The sequence below is a fragment of the Vanessa cardui genome, chromosome 15 (assembly GCF_905220365.1).
Source record: "Vanessa cardui chromosome 15, ilVanCard2.1, whole genome shotgun sequence".
In the NCBI taxonomy this organism is placed as follows: domain Eukaryota; kingdom Metazoa; phylum Arthropoda; class Insecta; order Lepidoptera; family Nymphalidae; genus Vanessa; species Vanessa cardui.
In genome coordinates, this window is record NC_061137.1 from 12,381,111 (window position 1) to 12,408,006 (window position 26,896).

The 26,896-nt window shown below is 33.7% G+C and overlaps 1 protein-coding gene across 2 annotated transcripts in view; it reads right to left on the reverse strand.

Annotated features, from left to right (window-relative positions):
- Window positions 1-26,896, reverse strand: part of LOC124535701 (1-phosphatidylinositol 4,5-bisphosphate phosphodiesterase) — a 52,435-nt gene that overhangs the window by 16,296 nt on the left and 9,243 nt on the right. The window contains exons 3-6 of one of the 2 annotated variants that reach the window (XM_047112009.1): window positions 10,363-10,422; window positions 9,026-9,163; window positions 3,208-3,287; window positions 314-550 (exon numbers count right to left, since the gene is read on the reverse strand). In XM_047112009.1, coding sequence (XP_046967965.1) covers window positions 314-550; window positions 3,208-3,287; window positions 9,026-9,163; window positions 10,363-10,422 — 515 coding nt within the window. Of the gene's footprint in view, window positions 1-313; window positions 551-3,207; window positions 3,288-7,315; window positions 7,396-9,025; window positions 9,164-10,362; window positions 10,423-26,896 lie in introns of both variants that reach the window. The other variant, XM_047112010.1, reaches the window with a different exon arrangement.

Genomic DNA, 26,896 nt, shown 5'->3' on the forward strand with positions numbered 1-26,896 from the left:
TTCATATAGCGAATGTAAAAAGAAAGTAAACAGTAAATTATTAAAAGGTAACAAGTGTCTGCTACCAGTACTGTTATACAGCACACAAACATAAATTCTGGAGACATATAACCCTAAATCAATTTCTTGTGAACGTATGTTTCTACTTTCAAAAACGCAAATATAATTGATATTTTTGGATATTTGTATTCTATTTCATTCATTAATTCATGGTAATAAATGCAACTGTCAACTAGAAGTTATTCGTGATTCGGTCGAAAATTGCTTAACAAAATAATGGCAAATTTTAACAATAGTCGATTGTAATACTCACATAGATCGGAATAATTCTTCAATATCATTTCTCGGACAGATCTTATGGTATAGCGCGTAGAACTTATCGAATGTGAACGCTTCTTTTTCCATCGACTCATTCTTTCCCGAAGGGAGCCCCAGTTCTGATAGACATTGGTAGACCAACTTTTCTGTTTTCCCTGATGCAAAAGTCCTCGCGACCACTTTAACTGGCACTTTGCCTTTTGGATCCACGAGAAATGATAAACGCATCCAACTAGGAATAAAATACACGTTAGATATTTCAAATGCGATTAAGTTTTATCACATTGTAACAATTTGGAATATTTAGAAAGGCCTTATATTCTTTGGAATGTAGCAGATTACATTTAATGAATCTAGGAAAAAACTACTTTAATAATTTGAGCTGTATTATTTTATAATTCGTTTTCATTTGAAGGTATCATGCAAATTCACAGGCTGTCTTTTTTGTAAAATATCTTTTTCGCAATCTCTGTCGTTATAATTACAGTAATCATTATTTTCTTAGTATGTAATACAATTGAATTACGTTTGATTTATTACATCAAAGGACAGCCTTTGTGTGAGTATTTTAATTAGAAATCACGTGTTTATTGTATTAATATTACAAGAAAGCGGATTCATAACAAGGTTACTCACGTGTAAATAATTTATAATCCATTCTATTAAGTAGGTCAATTTCTTAGCTTTATTCTTTAAATTAAAATTTTAAAATGTGACGGAACTGCTGACAATAAAATTATCAGCACTTATAGTAGGTCCACACGACATAAAATTGGCACAAGACTTTTGTCCAGAGGCGGGGTAAGGCGTGGGCGGTGTGGACCACCGCCCACGGCCTCGCAGTGCAAAGGGCCTCGCGTCCGAAATTTGAAAAAAACAAGGGCTTCGCAAACTGTTGCCCACATTAAGATTCGATCTTGCGCCGCCACTGGTAACAAACAGCCACGGCCTAGCGGTGCAAAGGGCCTCGCGGTAGAAATTTGAAAAAGTACAACATAACATTGGGATCACAGTACTGAAAAAAAAGACAAGGGCCTCGCAAACTGTATTTTGCCCACAATAAGATTCAATCTTGCGCCGCTACTGCTTTTGTCGTACAGATATCTGTACAAATCTAAGTAGATCCTACCATTAAAATGTAGGTATATATGGACTTAGCATTGCCTCGGGTATTTCATTCATTTTTCTGTCTGTCTCGTGTGGATCTACCATTAGACGTGACTCTATAACTTTTAATTATTGTAACTCTATCTAACAGAGAGAGAGAGTAATAATAGATAGCTTACTGTTTAATTATAAGTAAAGATTAATTTGGGAAGTAATATGTATATTAAAATGTAATTAATTATAAATTGAATGAAGTATAATTATTTACAGCTGAATAATTAAATAAGCTAGCATGCTACATGAATGCAACATCGATCGTCTATAATTTGGTGCAAAGCTGTATACAAAACGGGTGCATTTCGTATTATGATTTTTCTATGATTTTGAGTTCCCTTTTCTTGTATTGTATAATAATTCATAGCTTTACATTTGTATACAAAATAATTAATAATCTATGTACAAAGCATTGTTGCTATTTATGATATCTACAAATGAAATATTAATACTACTGAACAAAATGGTAAGGTTCTTGTATATTTTTGGGTTTCAATTAGGATTGTATTATATGCGTACTTTGCATTTGTATGAATCTCTTCTGATATAATATATCATATCTATAGAGGTATTCTGTAAGAAGAAACTCGAAACTCACTGCGGAGCACAAGTGTCAAATTTCAGATTTGCGAGATTGACTATACTAGTAATTATAAAATTATCATAAACGTATCAAAAAGACGTAGGTATCACCGTAAATCAGTTATCAACATTTCAGTGAGATATGAAGTAAATTCTTACAGAATATTACCGTCATCTTTATACGACGTTTCAAAATAAAACGCAAACTAAGATGCAATATCAACAATTTATAGAATCTTATAATAAACGACTTTTTGCAGGTTTTTGACCTATTTTCTGCATAACTGAATAATGATTTCAAAGGGATAGTCCATTTACTTTCCGCCGGGCATATGTAGCTTAAACAATTTATTATCCGACTCGACCTACTTGGACGATAGATGTCTTCGTAACTCACAAAATGAAAAAGAAAAAACGAGATAACAAAAGAAGGGAAATTAATTTCCTCCCATCTTCCCGTGCAATATCGAATTTCCAGTTGATCTAGTTTCTTGTAAAACCGGTAATAACTAGTATTTACCGATTTACTTAATAGTGAAACACGCTACCGTCTTACTAATGAATGTTTCGAAGTAGTTGTAGTTGTAGTTACGATGCTTTGTCTTTTTCGTTCGAATATCAGATTACTTAAGATAGAAAGAGAAATAGATATATATCTATACCTACTATACAACGTTTATAAGTAAGATCTTCAGAGACTTTAACATATATAAGTGTATGTTTCTTTAATCTTTCAACTGAAAAACTAAACTAAAAAAAATAACAAATTTGGTTCTGGTGATATAATCTGTTGTAGAGTGTAAGACGTTTTGATACTTGGATTATATAAAAGTATCACTATTAATGTCCACCGTTGCGTTAAAGCCTCCTCTACTTTTGAGAGAAATAAGACACATGCAGGTTTCCTCACGATGATTTCCTGTACGACCGACAGAATGAATTATAAAGAAAATAGCAAATGTTATTTTAATGGTGTTTGCTTGGGTTTATGCAATCATCGGTTAAAATGCATGAGTTCTAACTGCTGGCTATAATATTATGAAAAGTATCAAATCTAAAACCATAAATGGAACCCTTTCGAAGTCACAGGATTAGCTTATAATTAAATCCTACATAAATCTTCAGGCTAAATTGAACTTTACATACTGCTTCATAAGGATGGTTCTTGGACAGACATTGCTGATTTTGTTGTTGTGACTGATAGCCCGAAGCGATTCCTTCCACACCTTCGCAAAGCAAAGCAATGAACATGCAAAAAATAAAAACATAAAATCATTCAAGACGAGTTATTATTATATTATATGAATGAAAATTTGACATAGGGTCGATGTATGTCACGTTATAAGGTAAATTTAAGGACATAAGGTTTTCAAAACGAAGTTCTTTTAGACTGAACTGGGTAGAAAAGGTAACTTGATAACAAATTGCTACGCTCACTCCAGGCGATCGTTCCGTCTCTTTCTTTTTCTCGCCGTCTCTTTCTGTTATTATTTTAATTCCCACATTTCTACAATTCCAATCGATCTTGATTATAAATATTTTTCAGTTAATTTTTATATAATTAAGGTATTATTTAATTTTATGTTAATAAAATTATTATTTTTTTTCCGGTAAAAAATTTACTTAATTACCACGTTAAACCGTCACAAGATGAAAGAAATATATTTCAAGTTATATGTACAAATTATTCAAAATATCACAAAAGAATTTTGATTCTAACTTCTAAATATGTAATTAAGATTTACAAGAAATGTAAACATAATTATTTTACTAACAATGTAGCGGCTTCATCCCATGGGCACAAAATTTGTAAATCTTATTATATTTTACATTACAAAGCGAATACATAACAATACGAAACCATAAAAACACCATCCAAAAATAATCCCGTTTCTGTAAATTAGTAATTCATATGAGATTTTTGTTCAAAACAAAATTACAATAAAAACTATACTTATTCAATAAAACGATTTAGGAAATTGTCTGCCGTTTGAAAATGTAATCAGTTTTATGTATTACAAATGCATCGAGATACTTCGATTGGATCTACTTGAATTAATTTTTATTTGAAAACATCTGGGCCATGTTTTATTGATACGGTTTTTAAAATGATATGCTGACATACGTTTCTTTACATATTGTTTTCGATTTGATGTAGTTTACTGACCGCGGGACTGGATTTTCTTTGTAATCTATAGTTGTGTATTTTATTTTCTATTGTCGCCACTAATATCCATTTGTTTTATTATTAGGTTTTATACTATAAATGGATTTCATTCCTAAGTAACCCTTTTATTTTCCGAACGCCTTTCCCCCACATAGAAGGAGGATATGTGGGTAGTATATGTATTTCGCCGGTATCCTGGACGCCGAGTGTCCCCGATATACAGGAATACCTAATAAAAAATCAGCGGTACCCTCTCTGTCTCTTCAGCAGTAGCTTAGGGATCGCTTTCGCATGCTACCGTGATATAGTTCCTAGGACGTCTTAGGTCTACTCTATATCTTTAATAATCGGAAACTCCCTACAAGTAAACTATAAAGTGTTTGAACACATTGATTATATAAGCATTGACATGGTCATTCTTATAGAAGCCTTAATAATATCGCACCAAGTTTTGCCCAAGGCATATTCACAGGCCTACTCGGTCTGAATCAAAAGCATACCAATACAAGACTTCCTAAATTTTAAAAGAGCTTTTCTAACATTATTCCTAACTTTGTACTTGTCGTAAGGTTATGCTGTCGGTGTTCTTTTGTTCTTAAATTATCTTAGTGTGCGTGAAAGATCAATGCACGAGTAAAAAATATACATTACATAATACTTTTGTTTTTAAGTATTACGAGTTTAAAAAGGAAGGGCGTTCTTTCCTAAGTGAATAGTATATTCGATAGTTATATACCATTAAAGTCCTTTGTTATTAATTGATTTAAGAGAAGCAGTGCTTGACAGAAGCCACCAGGATCCTCAGGATGCTGTTAGTTATCATTAATACTATGTTAGTAATAAGCTTTATTTTTAACATGCATTTACAACACACGCTGAAACATGCAACATAAATTTAAATAACAATCATTTAAGTATATAAAACATGGTTTTCCATTAACAAAAACAATAGTGTGTTAATTATTAAATTCGTGGTATGGTTCATTATACAGGGTTATTGGTAACTCGACGTATATCCGTTAGGAGGTGATAGGGGTGACTATTTGCAATAATTTTAACCCCCATATGCAACATTAACAGTTAAGTTAACGTCACATATGTTTCTTAAAATATTGGGAGGTAAATATCGCTTAATAGATTGAATGTATGAATTAAAGGTAGATGTTATTATCTCGTAGACGTGTGGTACTTCGATGATTTCTAGTAAAAACTGAATAAATACAAAGATTTGTGACCAACAAACATATCATTTATATACACAAAAATAGAAAGTAAAATATACAGCTTCTATGATTTTTTTTCCTTTTTTGTGGCTTTTATTTGTGCCAAAAAGGCACAGATTATTTCGCCAATGTCACGTGCGAAGCTTCTATGTTATGTACTTGATTAAGAGATATACGTCATTCTTAAAAGTTGTCAGGAAACGTTGGTGCGTTGTTTTGACAAGTCGTATCCATGCCCAGTTCCGAATAGACATATCTCTAACACCCTTGATTTTTATTTCATTGATTTATATTTATAGAATTATATTGTATAAATGTTGTAATAAAAAACAAACGATGACTGAGGAACCCTCATACTTTTTGATAAAATGGAAGTTTTATTTATTCGAAAAATTTGTATTTCTTAAATTTAGGATCGAATTAGAATTGCTGAACTGTTGCTATCCGACTGTTTCTAATACAACGACGAAGCGTACTAAAGGAATATAATATTTATATAGATGGCTATCATTTTACAGTGGAAATAATATTACTTTTAAATTTTACTAGCCAACACACAAGTATTTAATATATGATTTCATACTGAATCGTAGACTATTTCGAATAAAGACATTAAAATGCTGTTTACTACAGTTAAATAGTCAGATAATAGACAGATAGAATTGCTTTTGTTAATCATCTGAACTCTTGTCAATGTACATCATAAGAAAGTAACTAAAATTGACTCTTTTAAACTGAAAAATGTTCATGAAACTTTGTCTGCAATAATATAAAAATATTTAGTTTATAGGTGACGCGATAACAGTAAAATACACAAGTAACACATTTCCTTATAGGTAATAGTTTGATTAATTAATTTATATATTAGTTGATGGGTTTAATTCTGAAAAGTAAGAAATTTCTCAAGAACAGTAGTACTTTTCATGTAAACTCATTGAAAAGAAACCGAATTATGAAAAAAATTTATCATTATTACACATAATTGCTAATTGAAAGAGGGAGACAAAACATATGTTACACTCCATTCCACGTTTGACTATGACGCACATTTTTGTTAATAGTAAACCATGTGTTATATTAAACTATTTTGATACAAAATGTAAACAATATAACGTCATTATAATATTATATTTAACGCCTAAATATAAACCGAAGATTTAAATTGTTTTGAAGATTTAATTGTTGTTTACATTTTGTATAACTTGGATAGAAGATTAATAAGATATTTTCATGCACATAATTATATAGATATATAAGAATAGTACGACACAACTTAGATATAGCATCGGCAAATTCAATAAAACTGATTACTGCCAATTTATACAACCAATAGAAATAGCTCCCTATCGCGCTATTCCACGCTATTCGTCGCTATAGATTCTCGCGTCAGTTCAACCCGAGAAAACAAGTGCATGTAAAGCGACGTGTCAAATTGACGAATATATTAGGTCACGTGATATTACAAGTTATTACGTTTATGTAAAGACCATATCCACATCAGTGGCGTAGCTATCGTAGGGCCAGGAGGTGCAATGCACCAGGGCACCGGAGTTCAGGGGGCCCTCTAAACTAAAGTTTCTGTAGCTAGAAAATCACGACCCTGCTCTCAAGATTTCTTATGTGGTATCTATAATTTGAAAGGGTAATTATTAATTATAAAGAGGGGTGGGAAAGAGCGGATGAGGGCCCGATTCTTTTTCTATAAACCCGGGCCCTTCCTCACCTAGCTACGCCACTGATCGACTTAAGAAATAAATATTGATAATTTCGATAGCGTATTTAATTCGGGTGTGATCGGTTTTACGAATTTTGCCGATGCTACGTCTAAGTTGTGTCGTACTGTACAGCATTTATTTCGACTTACTGTTTCTTCAGACACGTCATAGGGCACACGTTGTTCGCCTTAACATTATGTGTGATCTTTCTTAGCCCTTGCAACCAAACCTTTGGGATGAATGTGTTTGTTTATATATAATTATATTTATTTTACACGTCAAAGATATAAATAACTTAGACTTATTTGAAATGCACAATATTTAGGTTTATTGCTAAGTAGTGATCCTTTGCTGATACCCAATTGGCTCAGACCATTTCTCTAGGAGTTTATTTATATATAATTATATTTATTTTACACGTCAAAGATATAAATAACTTAGAACTATTTACAGTTACACAATATTCAGGTTTATTGATAAGTATTGATCCCTTCCTAATACCTAAAAGGCTCACAATATTTCTCTAAAGGAGTATGGTTTTGTTTTATATATACATGTTCCGGGTAAACAAATGACACTTTTCCACCTGATTTGTGGTAGTGACGTCCAAACGCGGAGCAGCCACTACAGTCACTAGGAATGAAATTCACTAACCGCCCTCTAGACAGTAAGTAATTATGCCTTTTTTCCAAGGCTTACTTTACTTACCATTATATTCTGGAATATGTCCATTACAAGTGTAATTTAACTGAGTACCAACCGAATCTACGCAATTGGCGACACTTATAAAAGTTTAGAATTTTCAATACGGAAATAAATTTTCATGTCTAGACTACAAGTCTGTAGAGCTTGTAGTTTTGAACGGTTATTAATACTTTAAGTTGTGTTTGGGTCTCGACAACCTTATAAATAGGGAATTCAAATATGATGTAGATAAATAAATAGTTTGGTTTTAGGTGCTATAAATGATATATTGAATAAAGTATGCGGGTTCAAATTGAAAGCTTTTTTATACGAGACTCGTTTATACGAAATAAACCCAGTGTGAAAACAATAGGAATATTTTTATATTTTCAGTCGTTAACATTACGACGTTTTACTTTTAATAACGAAAGCCAAAATAATTCAATAAAATATAATGTCGCCTTCGAATGCAAAGCACCAGCGACGTATGTACCAAGATCACTATAGTCGCTTTAGTACCATGTAACCTAGTCAATGGGTGAAATGACGAGCTGTTGTTTATCGACACAAAGATTTATGAAATAAAAAAACATTTAATTTTAATCCGATTTCGCTGTAAAAACTATCGAAATTCCTTTCCTTGTAAGAGATCATAAGATATGGTCGACCATGGGGGGAGGCCCCCACTAAATCATCTTACGTAATAAATGAATGACCCCTTGCTATGACATTGACTTCATGACAGATGAACTCTGCTATAATGTTAATCGAAACAATTGATGTTTGAGGAATAGTGTCAAAACCAATGATGTTGTAGTAAACAGATATGTTATTAACGCACAAAAAGTGAAGACTAGAAAACGTCCTAATTGGGACGTTTGCCTGAAGTCGTTTTACGTAGTAATACGTTATAATAGATCATAATTACGTTTTGTGTAATTAAAACATCTAGTTATCCCTTTTACTTATTGTTTTTATCAAGCTATCCTTTTTACTTGTAACGAAATGTAAAAATAAACGGTCGCCGGCGCGGCACACTTTTTTCTGTTGTTTAGTATGGATATAACATATCTGTTTATTAGAATATCACATTGGTCAAAACGTTGTTGGACGTAACTTCGGTATCGAAACGACGTAAGTCGAGGACTCGCTGTAATATTAAAGATCGGGCTTACGTTAGCGGTGTTCGCATCCGGGCAGACGACGTGCTGGTAATTGATGTTGATGTAGTCCGTCCCGCTGCATATCGTCAGGGATTTTTCTTCTAGATTGTTGCCGTGCTTGTTTATTAGATTGTTGCTCAACTTCGTATCCTATAAAGAAAATTATTCATCAGTTAAATGGAATAAAATATCATTTTAATATGTGCTAACATTCTTCCCACCGAGCTGAAATGGCCCAGTGGTTAGAACACGTGCATCTTAACCGATGATTGCGGGTTCAAACCCAGGCAAGCACCACTATATATACATATGTGCTTAATTTTTGTTTATAATTCATCTCGTGCTCGGTGGTGAAGAAAAACATCGTGAGGAAACCTGCATGTGTCTAATTTCATCGAACTTCTGCCACACGTGCATTCCACCAACCCGCATTGGAACAGCGTGGTGGAATAGGTTCCAAGCCCTCTCCTTAATGGAAGAGGAGGCCTTATCCCAGCAGTGGGAAAATTACAGGCTGTTACTTTACTTTTTTTTCTTTAGTATAGTTATAGATTAATCTATAAAAATCTATCTTATATATGTATACCTACTTTAATTTACAATATGCATCTATTAACATAGTTATAGATGTAGATATAGTAATGCAATTTGGCAAGGTAGTGCGTGGATATATATTAATAATGGTATTAGCGTTGCAGCTAAATTCAATCTATGTAGCCTTAAGCTAGCAGCTTAAAGAGACCTCTTCTGTTAGAACAAACTCGAAACTCGGCTCAGAAAACGATTGTGAAATGTCAGAAAGTTGTGAGCGATATTGACTAGTAGCCGGCTGTAGTTACAACCGTTAAAAGTAATGGAGCTGAAAAGCTGATCATTTTATTGAAGGAATCCCTTTATACATCCCTTTTACATAAAAATACGTAGTATTCTATAAATTAAGGCAATGAGTTATCAACATACCTAAATTTCAAATTGTTTCATATTTCAAGTCGTTTCAAAAAATTAAAAATGTTTCGCAATTCGTCTTCGAATTTTTGTTCATTTGCCTATTAACATTACCTAGCAACCTACTATCAAATTCAACAATGCATCAAAATTTTATAATTTAGTAATTTAACTACATTATGTTACTACTTATTATTTATGCACAAAATAACAATATAATCAATTCTTTTCTAACTCATAATATCCAAGTATTAGGCAAAGTGACGAAGAATTAATACCTTGAATAATAAGTAAAAAAATAATGAATTTTAAAAATACGTATTCGACATTACTTATAGACGTTTAGGACATAAAGAGTATAACGTTGCTTAATTCAGGTAATCATTAAAAAAGATAAATATTACCTTCGGCACTCCGCCAGACCGCACGTCACTGACTTGGCATAATTCGATGACATCTCCGTCCTGCAACAAAAACAAAGTTAAAGTTATAGTAAATCTTATATCCGTGTTGTAGTTAGAAAATTAAAATAATAATGCCATTTCGGACACACCACTAGTGCAGCGGAAGATACCGTTGAGGACAAGTCCACGTAAGGCAAAGCTTCGAGGCCCGTAACCGGCTTGACCCATGGCAATGAAACCATCTCTCTGGGTTAAAGCGATAATTTTAAAGGGAGAGTTGCCAATTCCAAAGCTGGCTATTAATACACTACGATTGTACGACGATTGGGGACCTCCGTGGTCTAGTAGTGTGATCACTGGTCTTCATGGAACACAAGTACTTTAGCTACTTGCATTGGAATCAGAGTAATGTATGTGATGTTGTCTTTTATTTAAAAATAAATTGTGTGAGTAAACACACACATTCATAATCAGATAGGACATTATATCCCGTCTTGGTCCAGCGTTTAAAACTTTTTCCAACCAATGGATTTTACATATTTTCCAATGCACAGAAGTACACATCTTCCAGACTCATCTGCTACTGGATTGATAGACAGAAAACCTGATAACTTTTTAATGGCTCGAAACGAGTTCGATCTGGGGCAGGCCTTCGGGGTCCGGGTCATTACGTAGCTTCTACACGTATGAGACAGTCAATCGAAATAATTAAACTATACTAAACTAATACCATGTTTCCTCTCCGTAAAGTCAATTCATTCGGCAATGTGTTCGCTGCTATATTTAAATTCCTCAGCTTAACTAACCAATATTTTAATGAAGTATTGTATATTGTAAATAATATATTAATCGGAATAGAGTAATTACTGATATTCTTACCAGTTTTAATCTCATATAATAATCAAAATTCAATTGAAATGACACGTATTTATCCGCATGTGACACATGTGCTAAGCTGAATACATTTAGATTTTTATAATTAGCGTGTTCTTTAACTCGTAGTTCTTGAACTCATAAATATATTGATAGACTTCCAGGCCAAATTAAACTGAAGTTTATCAATGACTTCCAGGCCAAATTAAACTGAAGTTTGATGTCGTATATTTATAACTTGATGTCTATATATGAGACAACATCACATACATTACTCTGATCCCAACGTAAGTAGCTTAAGCACTTGTATTATGGAAAATCAGAAGTAACGACGGTAACACAAATACCCAGACTCAAGACAACATAGAAAACTAATGGTAATCTACATCGACTTGGCCGGGAATCGAACCTGGGACCTCGGAGTAGCGTATCCATGAAAACCAGTGTACACACAACTCGACCATGAAGGTCGGCAATGTGATGATGTTGATGTTATACACAAATTATTCTTTCTGATTGATGAAGTGAGAAAACTTTCAGAAGCCTTAGCAAAAATACTTTCGAACTGTAAAAAACAATGCGAGAAAATTAAACGGAAAAACAGAAACACAATTGCAAAGAGTATCCTGTCTAGCTTTTTTATAAATTCAATTATCTTCAAAAACATATCATGTAAGTGTATTCACTCAATAACATCAAATATGAAATGTCGTTTTCCAAATACATAACTGTGTCGTGTTGACATGGTTTAAGATAAAATCAGTCAGGTGTGATCGCGCGGAAAGATGGGCATAGTGTATATTTTGATCGTATTCAAATGAGTTACCTTGGAACATTGACGTATACGTATTATCTAATATCATAAATATATGTGATATTGCATTGAGAAACGCAGAAATTATGCCAACAACGTCAGTTTTCGTCAATCCCAGTTTTTTGTGCTTCAATTGATCAGAGAATACGTCAATAGTACAAGCATGAATATATGACAAAGGTGAAAAAAATAAAACGACTGAACTCGGCTCAAACGAAAAACTACCAAAAAATTATTATGGCCCCAAAAGCGAATTCATAGCTCCAAGGGACTACATAAAAAAAAATTACACATGTTTTCAGTATAAAACTTATAGTATTAAAACGTCATATCGTAAATCGGTTGTCAAAATTCACGAGTGACAATCGAAGTGAATTACTGAATTGCACTGCAGCTCGGAACGCTAGCGGATTATGGTGTTATGGAAAAGCACATTTCTGAATTTATCATTCCAAATCCTTCTTAATCATCAGACTTTACACTTCAGAATATAGATTGTACCGCGCAAAGCCGTTTCATACTTGAAAACGGTATTTGGAACAATTATCTGATAACTTGTTTTGTGTCACGTATTGCAATTGTACAGGGAAGATTATAAGAGAATTACATTCCAAATAGTTTGTCAATCAAGCTTAAATAAAGCATTTCGTGACTGCGCCGAACCAGAAATTTGAACTTTTGTATTCTCTCAATAAATAGTTTTCTTACGGACAAATATTTTTAGATCCGTCTCGTAGATCCTGTGATCAGCTGTTCCATCACGCTGTTTTAACAGGAAGTAGATACACTAACAAAATTACATTTGCTATACCCTGGTCTCCTGACGATGTTTTACTTTACAGTACAGACGTGATAAATTAAAACACCAGTCTGTTATAAATGTATACAGCACAAGTCAGCATCACACCCTCCAACTGAGATACCACTTTTATCATTTCGCTATTGGTAATGACGTAATTGTTCATAAACTCTCTCGACTGCATCGTAATCGAGTAAGATAAAACAGTCTAGCATTCCAGTACTGAATCCTGCAACTGAAACTATCACGTATTAACAACACGCTCGCAAACTAGTTTAATATGTATCGCATCGGTGTTAGACGAACTCGATTACACGGCCAGCCTGCAGCTACATGTCTTATTACCGTTGTCATAATTTGCTCGGCGATGAGACAATTTCGAAGACATGTGAGCGAGAAGACGTGTATCGTATATACTTCGATTCGTACTACGCGTACTTATTCGCGTTTTTCCTATTGATGACATAGGAGAGATAGAATATGTGAAGAAGTTTCATTGGAGACAAATGGACATTGGACTTTGTTAAATACCTAAATTTAAACGCTAGTAACTGAATTATAGTGTAATTTATGTACATTGTTTTAACTACATATGTATTTCTTATACATATAAAAATGTCTGTTTCAAATGTAGTCACATGTTTATGTAATTTCTGACGGATAAGGTTTTTGTACAATCAACTTCATTGTAACTCCCTACTAGATGGCGTTGCAACGTCAGTCTGTTCCTGTTCTATCATATCCTATTGTATGGTAATTGGTATCATATAACCTCATATGCCGGGAGTCAAAACTCAAGACTTTGCTTGTCAAAATCGTGTCCGAATTGAATTAGACTTATGTAACACGTGTTAAAGAATAAGCGTTCTCTTAATTATTTCATCACAATATTACTTCCTTTTTACTTCCTTTGAGCATTGAGTAAACTTAGATGCAGTCATATTCGCACCTATAGTCCCGCCCTTCTTTCCCGTTCTAGGTCATCATTGTCATTAAGGTCAGCCGGCGTAACGTGCCTTAAATATTTAAACTCGTATACTCTCTACAGAGTACTCAATGCATAACAGTGGTAGTATGTAGAATGTATAAGCTGTTTTAATGTTTCCCTGGTCTGTGGTTTTAGGCATTTTCTTCCAATAGGTGTGAAGATGAGCCACCTGTTGTTCAGTTGTCACAATTACTGGAAATTGTCAATGTAGTACTAAACAGTCACCAATCATGCGACTTAAAAAGTAATGTTTATTACCTAAAATAACACTGGCTCACTTATTCTTTATGTAACAATATATTTTTAATTACTTGGTGGTAGGTTTTAGTAAAAGTTCGTTTGGGTAGGCATCACTCACTCATCTCAAATTTACCTCTAAAGAGTCAGTCCTTAGCATTATTTTGTTAGGTTTGAAGAGCTAACTATAACATGATAGTGATAACATTTTAGTTCTCAAGGTTGATAGCGCATTGACAATAAAATGATGATGAATGGTTAATATTTCTTACAGACCCAATGTCTTTGATCGGTAATTACCACTTGTTATAAGGTAGATTTGATAGTCTCTCAATCTACATCACAGAAATGTCACAGAAAATCATTTGGAAGTTCTTAAATTCGGTCAGATTTGCTGAAATCTAAACTCTGGTAAGAGTTTCTTGGTGATAGGGCTATGTGCAAGCCCGTCTGGGTAGGTACCACCCACTCATCAGTTATTCTACCGCCAAATAACAGTACTCAGTATTGTTGTGTTCCGGTTTGAAGGCTGAGTGAGCCAGTGTAACTACGGGCACAAGGGACATAAAATCTTAGTTCCCGAGGTTGGTGGCACATTGACGATGTAAGGCATAGTTAATATTTCTTACAGCGTCATTGTCTATGGGTGATGGTGACCACATAACATCAGGTGGCCCATATGCTCGTCCGCCAACCTATACCATAAAAAAAGTCATCTTGTAGTACTCAGAGAGTTCGACTACGCGTTTCATTAGATTACAGTCGTATTATATTATAGTCGTGTATATTATTCGTTATCATCAAATCATTATCACGCTGAAGACCACTGATGATTGATTATATTGACTCTTAAAGTCATCTGAACATTTTTATACGAGGCGTAAAGTTGCGTTTCCATTATAATAATTGCCAATTTGCGTTTGCGAATGTTGACAATTCTTTAGAAAGTCACAATGAATTATACAACTTTGTAACAATGTTTGTTAACAACAAAAGTTGCGAATTTCTCGTAATGTTGACGCTTCATATGTTTACATAAGTAATATTTAATTTCAAAATCAAGAAAAAAGTTGCTAGCTGATTTTCATAAGAAGTAAACATTTTTGGGTAATACAAATATGTCGAATTGGACACAACCTTAAAATTACACAATATTATGATTGAAGCATAACATGAACGAGCTGAAATGGCCCAGTGGTTAGAATGCATGCATCTTAACCGATGATTGCGGATTCTAGCCCAGGCAAGGACGACTATATATACATATGTGCCTAATTTATGTTTATAATACATCTCATGCTCGGCAGTGAAGTAAAACATCGTGAGGAAACCGGCATGTGTCCAATTTCATCGAAATTCTGCCACATGTGCATTCCACCAACCCGCATTGGAATAGCGTGGTGGAATATGTTCCAAAACCTTCTATATAGTGGGGGAGGAGGCCTTAGCCCAGCAGTGGGAAATTTACAGGCTGTTACTTACTTTTTAAAACATGAACAATAAACGTCAGTCTGGGAGATGTAAGGACTCTAACGATACCGCAGTCATGTAAATCTGTTAGGCATTTAAAAGTTATGGCGGAATTAGAAACCCACTTTTTTTTTTGGGTAATTGTGTAAAAAAACATTTTACGTAGTATTTAGATTACTTAATCCTTGACGGGATTTTTCTATTATGTTTTCTATTTGTTATTTTATTTTCTAGAACAGTCTGGAAGAAAGCTTTTCGCTCGCTTTTATTTTAATTTGTTGATCCTAAAGTTTTTCTGTTGCTACACTTATACGCTTGCTAAAAAGTTTCAATTTCCATAATCCCAAATAAGGTCTTACTATTACTATTTATACTTACAACTAACGAATTGAAATAGTACTTTACGATTAATAACAAAGATTAATCTAGTGGCCAAAAAAGGTGAATCTTAAGCGAGGAGCGTCGGTACCAATGGTACCATTGAATTTTCATGTGTTTTTTTTGTGTTTATTATTCATGTGTACTTTTTGCCGCTGATTTATTGAACACTGGTTTGGAGAAACTTTTGGAAATCTACAAAGATCTGGTCCAGGATAGACTAGTCTCAGCCCCTAATACACAAATTTTAAATTAATTTAATGACTCTATTTTTTTTATAATTAGAATATTTTCGATGGCGTCACGATTTAGTTCTCTTAACTTGGGTGATCCTTAGTAGCCTTTTAATACGGCGTTGGCATTGAGCCTAGCAAAGGGCTGTTATTCATCTAATTCATCCAATCATTCTCCTCAGCGGCTATCACGTGCTACCTTTTGTTTCGATCCTGTCCTTCGAACTCCAACTTAAGTGAGTTCATTTCCTCGAACCATTTGCTGAAGTCGTATAAAGATATTGTACGGATATTACGTCCCAGAAGTACTGTAAGGATTCCGGTCGGATATTAACGGGGTAATCGCGGAAAGCGAATGACCTTATCAGCACTGAGACTGGGAATTCTTAGCGTTGTATAATTTCTTTGTTTTATTCACTGATAATCGAGCTGGGTTGTGTTAATTATGGAATTTAGTTTTATTTGTTATCACCATATTTGTCGCTTGAAAAGACGCAATATAAATAATGAATGTGCATTATATTTTTGTATTTTTAAAGATTTATTGATGATCTGCGTCTCGTGTAATGACTATAGAGTTACAATGTGCGTCAAAATAATAATAGTCTTTTACAAAGTTGGTCTTTGTGCAAACCCGTATAGGGCGGAACTACCCGCCTGTCAGATATTCTACCTTCGAAAAGCATTACTCAGTATCGTACTGTTTCGGTTAAAGAAATCATCTAAGTTCCCAAGGGTAGCAATATTTCTTAGAGTGCCATTGTCTATGTGTGGTGACGATCGCCTACCTAGCTGGTCCATTTGCTCATCCGCCTACCTATGAAATAATAAAACGGCCATGTGCGAGTTTTTTTTTTTGGACACGTAACCCTAAAAGAGTTAATAAAATATAGAAATAAAGCCCATGAAAATAATGCTTACCCGGGTTTGAACTGTCTATCACCTCGGTTCTATAGTTAAAATCGAATATGTAGAAAATAGAACGCTATACGTATCACTGAACAGCTCATTGAAAGGGTCTTTGTGAAGTTGTTTGTTCGTCACGTCAGCGGAGCGACGGAGCGACCCAGATACGTTCGCATTCTAGACAGCGAATGTCACTGTACAGCGAGGTGTTGGAGACGGAAACATTGATGGACGCATCCAGTTTATGAATGTGTTTATAGACTGAAATACGTAACAAATGAATGTGAATATAACATACAAAGATGACTAGCTGGGAATTGAATCGAATAGGAGTAGGTGTAAGATTAAATACATGTATGGTGGCGTATTATAGAGTTCTAAGTGAACTCTGAAAAATTATCAACAACCATTCTTAAAGGAGATGAGCTCTTTAAGCAAGGTTTACCATAGCGCATAAGTGTGGGTGCAAACAAGGGTACCATCTATTCTGCCACGATAAGAAGATGCAACGACTTAATGTGCTTTGAGGCTCAGGACTGAACACTTTTCCAACTTTTTATAGGATCGACCTGGCGTTTGAACTCAGGATTTCGATTTGCGGCCTCAGTATATTTAGTCTCAAGACAATGAGGCACTTAGTCGGTACATATATAGTACATAAGGACGAAATCATTTGTAATTGAATAGGTTGATAATTGGGGTCGCCACTTAGCCTGAAAAAGGATCACTTTCACACACTTGTACGAGCGAGAGTTCCTTTTCATGTCGGAGGATAATTTGGTACATCATTAATTTCGTCTTACTGTTTGAAGTTAAATAAAATGTTTTACTTTAAATGCAGGTAGCTTAACAGCTATAGGTACGAGGGTTAGAATGAAATATTTACAGAAATTTTGTTTTAAGAGATTCCATTTCATTTCAATTATATTTTTCATTTCAATTATATTTTTGCCCGCCACCCATCCCTTATTCTATATATTCTACATACATATGTGTGTATTGTATGCTACATATTGTCCACTTTCGAGGTGATTTTTTTATGAGTTCTAATTTTCTTTACAATAAATAATTGTGTGTTTTATGGGCGTATTTGAAGTCGATTTTTGTAAGAACATTTACTCATAATATTTTTTATTATTTCTGTTGAAACAGCTGGTCCTTGGAGTAGTGATGCAAAAAGCTTCATTAAGATTATAACACTTCGCCTTCACTGGTGACAGAGGAGCTGGTTCGTTTTTTGCCCAGAAGATTGGAATTGCTACTATAGCCACCATTCCACGGGGTTATTATTTCTACAGGAACTATTTTTTATTCATATATGTATATATTTACGGACTTAATAATTCTCATGTAAATGAATAATAATACATTTGTTGTAAAAATCTAACAATGCATGAATGTATGTAGATCATCAGTCAAAATAATTAGTGTTAATTTATAATACCCTTATTAATACGACGATTTCTAATTGAAACCTAAAAACCTAACTAATTTAATCCAAATTTCGTTTTATCTCTTTAGGTTTAAACGAGAAACAGCAAGAATGAAATTTTCAGTGTATATTGTATTTATTATTCATCTCGACCCAAGAACCCTGTGTCTAGAGATCCACTACACGTGTACTGGTTACATAAGCTTAAAAAAAGCCTTAACATCAAGAGAAGACTCCTTGGTCCAGTTTGACATTTAGAGATTGACATTGTTTTTAAAAATAAAGCCAGGATAATATGTCTTACGATGTATTCTTATTGAGAAGTAATAATAAATGACCCAAACACATTCCCCCCTTTTAAACGAATAGGACATAAAAAAGTATTGCCTAAGTAATATCGCCGTGGGTCAATCTCTAACACTATTAATTAAGACACACATATTGTACAAGAATGTGTATCAACGGATATACACTCTTTATCTCTTTTTAATTGGATAGGACGGAAACTTGACATAACAGGACAAAAGAAAAAACAAAGGAACATCAGGTTTACGTGGAAAAACAATATCTATTTTATTAAATTTATTAGACTCTTGTTTCGTCATTTACAGATGACTGCAGAATAGAATCATGTCAATCAATCTTGGTAGAATAACAGAAATGAAACTTAGGATTTATATATAAAAAAAAGTACATGTAATAATGATACACATATTATATTCTTTATAATTTATCATCAATCATTTATGTAATCCTGACTTGTATAATGTCTTAACTATTATTAAAAATAAATTAATTTAAGATGACATTTAAATTTAGTGATATATATATTATTGCTTTTCGATGTAAAGAAGCATAAATACAACAAACTTCGAAACTCTTGAAGATTTATTATCAGATAACCCTAGCCATTTTATTGGCCTGGGATTTGAACAACAAACTTTTGATCTATAACCTTATAAGCTAGTTATTAGACTAACGAACCTTCACATGCATATAATTTGATTAACGTGTGACATTAAACCAGATGAACGGAACATTGTGCTGTGTTCTAATGCAACAAACCACATCAGCTCTTAATTAAATAGAAGGTATATAAGATACTCGAGAACCAATGAATTCATAAAAGAGCCGAGAGTTTATTTTCCAATGGAAACAAATCGATGTATTTATTTTCTGATATAAATTCGGAGCATTTATGAAAAGCATTTCAGATCATTATGTAGTTATATAATGCCTCGTTGATCTGGGGGCTAGATAGAAGACCGAAGATCGTTCAAACCTCCGGTCGGGCTGATAAAGTCATTGGGTTTTCCATCAAAAAATAAATATGTTTCCTATCTTTTACTCTTAACTATGTGAGGGAATAGAAAACACACCTGTCATTGTGCACTATAATATGTCCAGCTTAGTTGAGCATCTGTCAGGGTCTCCATCATTTATAAATTTTAACATCAGCCATACTCAAACTCAAACTCAAATTGGCAATTGAAACAGTACCACCGGTTCGGAAAAGAAAATACCCTGACCTGAGAAGAACCGACGAAAGAAACTCAGCGGGTTTTATACCCTCAAACACCAGCGTGAAATGACATAAAAATGAAAATGACATAAATAATTACAAAAATGCTAGTATACACGTATTAACATAACCTATCATCGTAAGTTTGTCGTCAATATTTCACGAGTGAGATACGAAATGAATTCTTACTGAATCGCACTGCAGTTCAAAATACATTTTAAAGTGAATAAACGGCAAGAAATTCACTGTTTTCCTGTGGAAATTAACCAGATTCAAACTAGGTCATATTTGAAAGCATCGATATAACAGTTTTGACAGTTGGCAGAGTGACTACCATCTGTCTTCGGCATGGTAAGTAACAGTGAGTAACCATTTTATAAGAACATAATAGAAAACGATCGTTCACTGTAGAACACGATCGAGCAATCTGATATTCGATATGGAACATGATGGAATAAACGCAAGCTTAACAAGTAGAATATATATTTATTGACTAGATGAAAAGTCAGCTTCGCTCGCGTGAAATGAATAAACTTAAATAAATAATGTAGAGCATAGTAGGGTTAATCTGTAACAAGAAATTTGAATCTCACAAGAATACGATTGTGAAATGTCAGATTGTGATATGTATATGTCTATAATAATTATAAAATTTATAAGATACATTGCGAATGATGGCCTACAAAATCGCAATGCTTTTTAATATTATCTTTTCGTATTATAAACCCTTTACATTTTGAATGTCAAATATCTACTTTTTATATAAGTCGTGAAAACAAACAATAAACTTTTTAACATAGCTTCCTGAACGCACCCATAAACGTCAAACATGGCCTCCCGTTGAAATGTCATGTCACTGAGTTTTATGGAGTTATATAATATCGAAAATTTTGGAAATATAAATTGTCAAAAAATTAATCATTATTTTTTTACTGTACATAATTGTGACTAGGTTTCAAAGGGCTGTTATTCATCTAATTCATCCAATCATTCTCCTCAGCGGCTATCACGTGCTACCTTTTGTTTTGATCCTGTCCTTCGAACTCCAACTTAAGTGAGTTCATTTCCTCGAACCATTTGCTGAAGTCGTATAAAGATATTGCACGGATATTACGTCCCAGAAGTACTGTAAGGATTCCGGTCGGATATTAACGGGGTAATCGCGGAAAGCGAATGACCTTATCAGCACTGAGACTGGGAATTCTTAGCGTTGTATAATTTCTTTGTTTTATTCACTGATAATCGAGCTGGGTTGTGTTAATTATGGAATTTAGTTTTATTTGTTATCACCATATTTGTCGCTTGAAAAGACGCAATATAAATAATGAATGTGCATTATATTTTTGTATTTTTAGAGATTTATTGATGATCTGCGTCTCGTGTAATGACTATAGAGTTACAATGTGCGTCAAAATAATAATAGTCTTTTACAAAGTTGGTCTTTGTGCAAACCCGTATAGGGCGGAACTACCCGCCTGTCAGATATTCTACCTTCGAAAACCATTACTCAGTATCGTACTGTTTCGGTTTAAGAAAACATCTTAGTTCCCAAGGGTAGCAATAATTCTTAGAGTTGCATTGTCTATGTGTAGTCACGATCGCCAACCTAGCTGGTCCATTTGCTCATCCGCTTACCTATGAAATAATAAAACGGCCATGTGCGAGTTTTTTTTTTTTTGGGCACGTAACCCTAAAAAGAGTTAATAATATACAGCAATAAAGCACATGAAAATAATGCTTAGCCGTGTTTGAACCGTCTATCACCATCTCGGCTCTATAGTTAAAATCGAATATGTAGAAAATAGAGCGCTATACGTATCACTGAACAGCTCATTGAAAGGGTCTTTGTGAAGTTGTTTGTTCGTCACGTCAGCGGAGCGACGGAGCGACCCAGATACGTTCGCATTCTAGACAGCGAATGTCACTGTACAGCGAGGTGTCGGAGACGGAAACATTGATGGACGCATCCAGTTTATGAATGTGTTTATAGACTGAAATACGTAACAAATGAATGTGAATATAACATTCAAAGATGACTAGCAGGGAATTGAATCGAATAGGAGTAGGTATATGACTAAATACATTTATCGTGGCGTATTATAGAGTTGTAAGTGAACTCTGAAAACTTATCAACAACCATTCTTAAAGGATATGAGCTATTTAAGGAAGGTTTACCATAGCGCATAAGTGTGGGTGCAAACAAGGGTACCCTCTATTCTGTCACGATAAGAAGATGCAACGACTTAATGTGCTTTGAGGCTCAGGGCTGAATCCTCTTCCAACTTTTTATAGGCTCGACCTGGCGTTTGAACTCAGGATTTCGATTTGCGGCCTCAGTATATTTAGTCACAAGACAATGTCGGTACTTAGTCGGTACATATATAGTACATAAGGACGAAATCATTTGTAATTGAATAGGTTGATAATTGGGGTCGCCACTTAGCCTGAAAAAGGATCACTTTCACACACTTGTACGAGCGAGAGTTCCTTTTCATGTCGGAGGATAATTTGGTACATCATTAATTTCGTCTTACTGTTTGAAGTTAAATAAAATGTTTTACTTTAAATGCAGGTAGCTTAACAGCTATAGGTACGAGGGTTAGAATGAAATATTTACAGAAATTTTGTTTTAAGAGATTCCATTTCATTTCAATTATATTTTTCATTTCAATTATATTTTTGCCCGCCACCCATCCCTTATTCTATATATTCTACATACATATGTGTGTATTGTATGCTATATATTGTCCACTTTCGAGGTGATTTTTTTATGAGTTCTAATTTTCTTTACAATAAATAATTGTGTGTTTTATGGGCGTATTTGAAGTCGATTTTTGTAAGAACATTTACTCATAATATTTTTTATTATTTCTGTTGAAACAGCTGGTCCTTGGAGTAGTGATGCAAAAAGCTTCATTAAGATTATAACACTTCGCCTTCACTGGTGACAGAGGAGCTGGTTCGTTTTTTGCCCAGAAGATTGGAATTGCTACTATAGCCACCATTCCACGGGGTTATTATTTCTACAGGAACTATTTTTTATTCATATATGTATATATTTACGGACTTAATAATTCTCATGTAAATGAATAATAATACATTTGTTGTAAAAATCTAACAATGCATGAATGTATGTAGATCATCAGTCAAAATAATTAGTGTTAATTTATAATACCCTTATTAATACGACGATTTCTAATTGAAACCTAAAAACCTAACTAATTTAATCCAAATTTCGTTTTATCTCTTTAGGTTTAAACGAGAAACAGCAAGAATGAAATTTTCAGTGTATATTGTATTTATTATTCATCTCGACCCAAGAACCCTGTGTCTAGAGATCCACTACACGTGTACTGGTTACATAAGCTTAAAAAAAGCCTTAACATCAAGAGAAGACTCCTTGGTCCAGTTTGACATTTAGAGATTGACATTGTTTTTAAAAATAAAGCCAGGATAATATGTCTTACGATGTATTCTTATTGAGAAGTAATAATAAATGACCCAAACACATTCCCCCCTTTTAAACGAATAGGACATAAAAAAGTATTGCCTAAGTAATATCGCCGTGGGTCAATCTCTAACACTATTAATTAAGACACACATATTGTACAAGAATGTGTATCAACAGATATACCCTCTTTATCCCCTCTTTTTAATCGGATTGGATGGAAAGCTGACATAACAGGAGAAAAGTAAACAAAGAAACAAAGTAACATCAGGTTTTACGTGGAAAAACCATATATATTTTATTAAATTTATTAGACTCTTGTTTCGTCATTTAGTCACGGTCTTCATCATTCTATTTTACCTAGAATAACAGAAATGAAACTTAGGATTTATATTTAAAAAAAGTACATGTAATAATCATACACATATACCTATATTCTTTATAATTTATCATCAATCATTTATATAATCCTGACTGGTATAATGTCTTAACTATTATTAAAAATAAAATTTAACATGATATTTAAATTTAGTGATATATAAATTATTGCTTTTCGATGTAAAGAAGTATAAATACAACAAACTTCGAAACTCTTGAAGATTTATTATCATAACCCTAGCCATTTTATTGGCCTGGGATTTGAACATAGAACTTTTGATCTATAACCTTATAAGCTAGTTATTAGACTAACGAAGCTTCACAGCAATATAATTTGATTAACATGTGACATTAAACCTTATGAACGGAACATTGTGCTGTGTTCTAACGCAACAAACCACATCAGCTCCTAATTAAATAGAAGATATATAAGATACTCGAGAATCAATGAATTCACAAAAGAGCCGAGAGTTTATTTTCCAATGGAAACAAATCGATGGTAATTATTTTCTGATATAAATTCGGAGCATTTATGAAAAGCATTTCTGATCATTATGTAGTTATATAATGCCTCGTTGATCTGGGGGCTAGATAGAAGACCGAAGATCGTTCAAACCTCCGGTCGGGCTGATGGTCATTGGGTTTTCCATCAAAAAATAAATATGTTTCCTATCTTTTACTCTTTTTTCTTAACTATGTGAGGGAATAGAAAACACACCTGTCATTGTGCACTATAATATGTCCAGCTTAGTTGAGCATCTGTCAGGGTCTCAATCATTTATAAATTTTAACATCAGCCATACTCAAACTCAAACTCAAATTGGCAATTGAAACAGTACCACCGGTTCGGAAAAGAAAATACCCTGACCTGAGAAGAACCGACGAAAGATACTCAGCGGGTTTTATACCCTCAAACACCAGCGTGAAATGACATAAAAATGAAAATGACATAAATAATTACAAAAATGCTAGTATACACGTATCAACATAACCTATCATCGTAAGTATGTCGTCAATATTTCACGAATGAGATACGAAATGAATTCTTAGTTAATCGCACTGCAGTTCAAAATAATTTTTAAAGAGAATAAACGGCAAGAAATTCACTGTTTTCCTGTGGAAATTAACCAGATTCAAACTAGGTCATATTTGAAAGCATCGATATAACAGTTTTGACAGTTGGCAGAGTGACTACCATCTGTCTTCGGCATGGTAAGTAACAGTGAGTAACTATTTTATAAGAACATAATAGAAAACGATCGTTCATTGTAGAACACGATCGAGCAATCTGATATTCGATATGGAACATGATGAATAAACGCAAGCTTAACAAGTAGAATATATATTTATTGACTAGATGAAAAGTCAGCTTCGTTCGCGTGAAATGAATAAAATTAAACAAATAATGTAGAGCTTAGTTGTAGGGTTATTCTGTAACAAGAAAACTCACAAGAATCTCAAAATAATATGAGTATGAAATGTCAGATTGTGATATGTGAATGTCTATGTAATTTATAAGATACATGCGAAGTGATGTCTTACAAAATCGCACTGCTGTTTAATATTTACTTTTCATATTATAAACCCTTTATAAACGTTTTGAATGTCAAATATCTACTTTATATATAAGTCGTGAAAACAAAAAATAAACATTTTAACACAGCTTCCTGAACGCACCCGTAAACATCAAACATGGCCTCCCGTTGAGATGTCATGTCACTTTTATGGATTTATATAATATCGAAAATTTTGGAAATATATATTGTAAACAAATAAATAAATTTGATGACCTTCGTGCTCGAGTCGTGTGTACACCGGTTTTCATGGGTACGCCACTCCGAGGTTCCGGGTTCGATTCCTGGCCGAGTCGCTGTAGAATACCAATAGTTTTCTATGTTGTCTTGGGCCTGGGTGTTTGTGGTACCGTCGTTACTTCTGATTTTCCATAACACAAGTGCTTAAGCTACTTACATTGGGATCAGAGTAATGTATGTGATGTTGTCTCATATTTATTAAAAAAAAAAAACATTATTTTTTAACTGTACATAATTGTGACTAGGTTTCAATCGGTTCTATTATAGACCTGTACGAGAAGGCTGGAAACATATTCCATCACGCTGTTCCAATGCGGGTTGGTGGAGTACACATTACACATACAATTTCTATGAAATTAGACACATGCAGGTTTCCTCACGATGTTTTCCTTCATCGCCGAGCACGAGTTGTATTATAGTGTTTGCCTGGGCTTGAACCCTCAATCATTGGTTATGATGCACGCGTTCTAATGATTGGGCCATCTCGGTTCCCATTCAAAGACATGTTAATTTCAACAGTCATACTTCTGGTCACAATTGGGTCGGATTTAGTAATTCACTGCAAACTACCTTCGGAACTTCTCAAGCACACTCGGAGCTCACTCCGACTTGATCCAAGTGGAATCTGGCAAGGCTGAGGGGCAGGTAATGATGTTTAGAACATTTTCAACCATATTCAGTATATTTCGGTTCGGTAGTTTTCAAGATTTCGAAATACTTTGTCCCGAACATTTTCGTTGAGGGTAATTGTGCAGAATGTGTCGTGGAATTTGTAATAAAATTTGCAAATGTATATGTTACATAAAAGCTAAAAATTTGATGTCTACAATTTTCGAAGAAATTTTTCAGGAACCCACTGTGATGATTTTCAAAATTTATATTTTATTTTTAAATATTACTTGTTCTATTAGTTTATCTATGTTCTAAAGCAATTACATTAGTTTTTGAGTAAATCTTTCATTTGACATTTAAGCTTGTTAAAGGGTATTTGATTTGACTATTTTATTCAATATTGTTAAAAAAGTAAGTGATTTGACTTTTATAGGGAGCATTATAAAAAAAAACGATGGACTGGTCGAAAATTTTAATTGGTCTGGAGCACTGACAAGAGTCACTTGGTCAACTGGTCGTAATTATTGTCCCTAGTAATTAGTATTGTCAGTATAAAAGTTGTACTTTGTATTAAATGTTCACACCGAAAGTACTGAAATATATTAATAAATAAGAAGAAAGGCGTTTTAT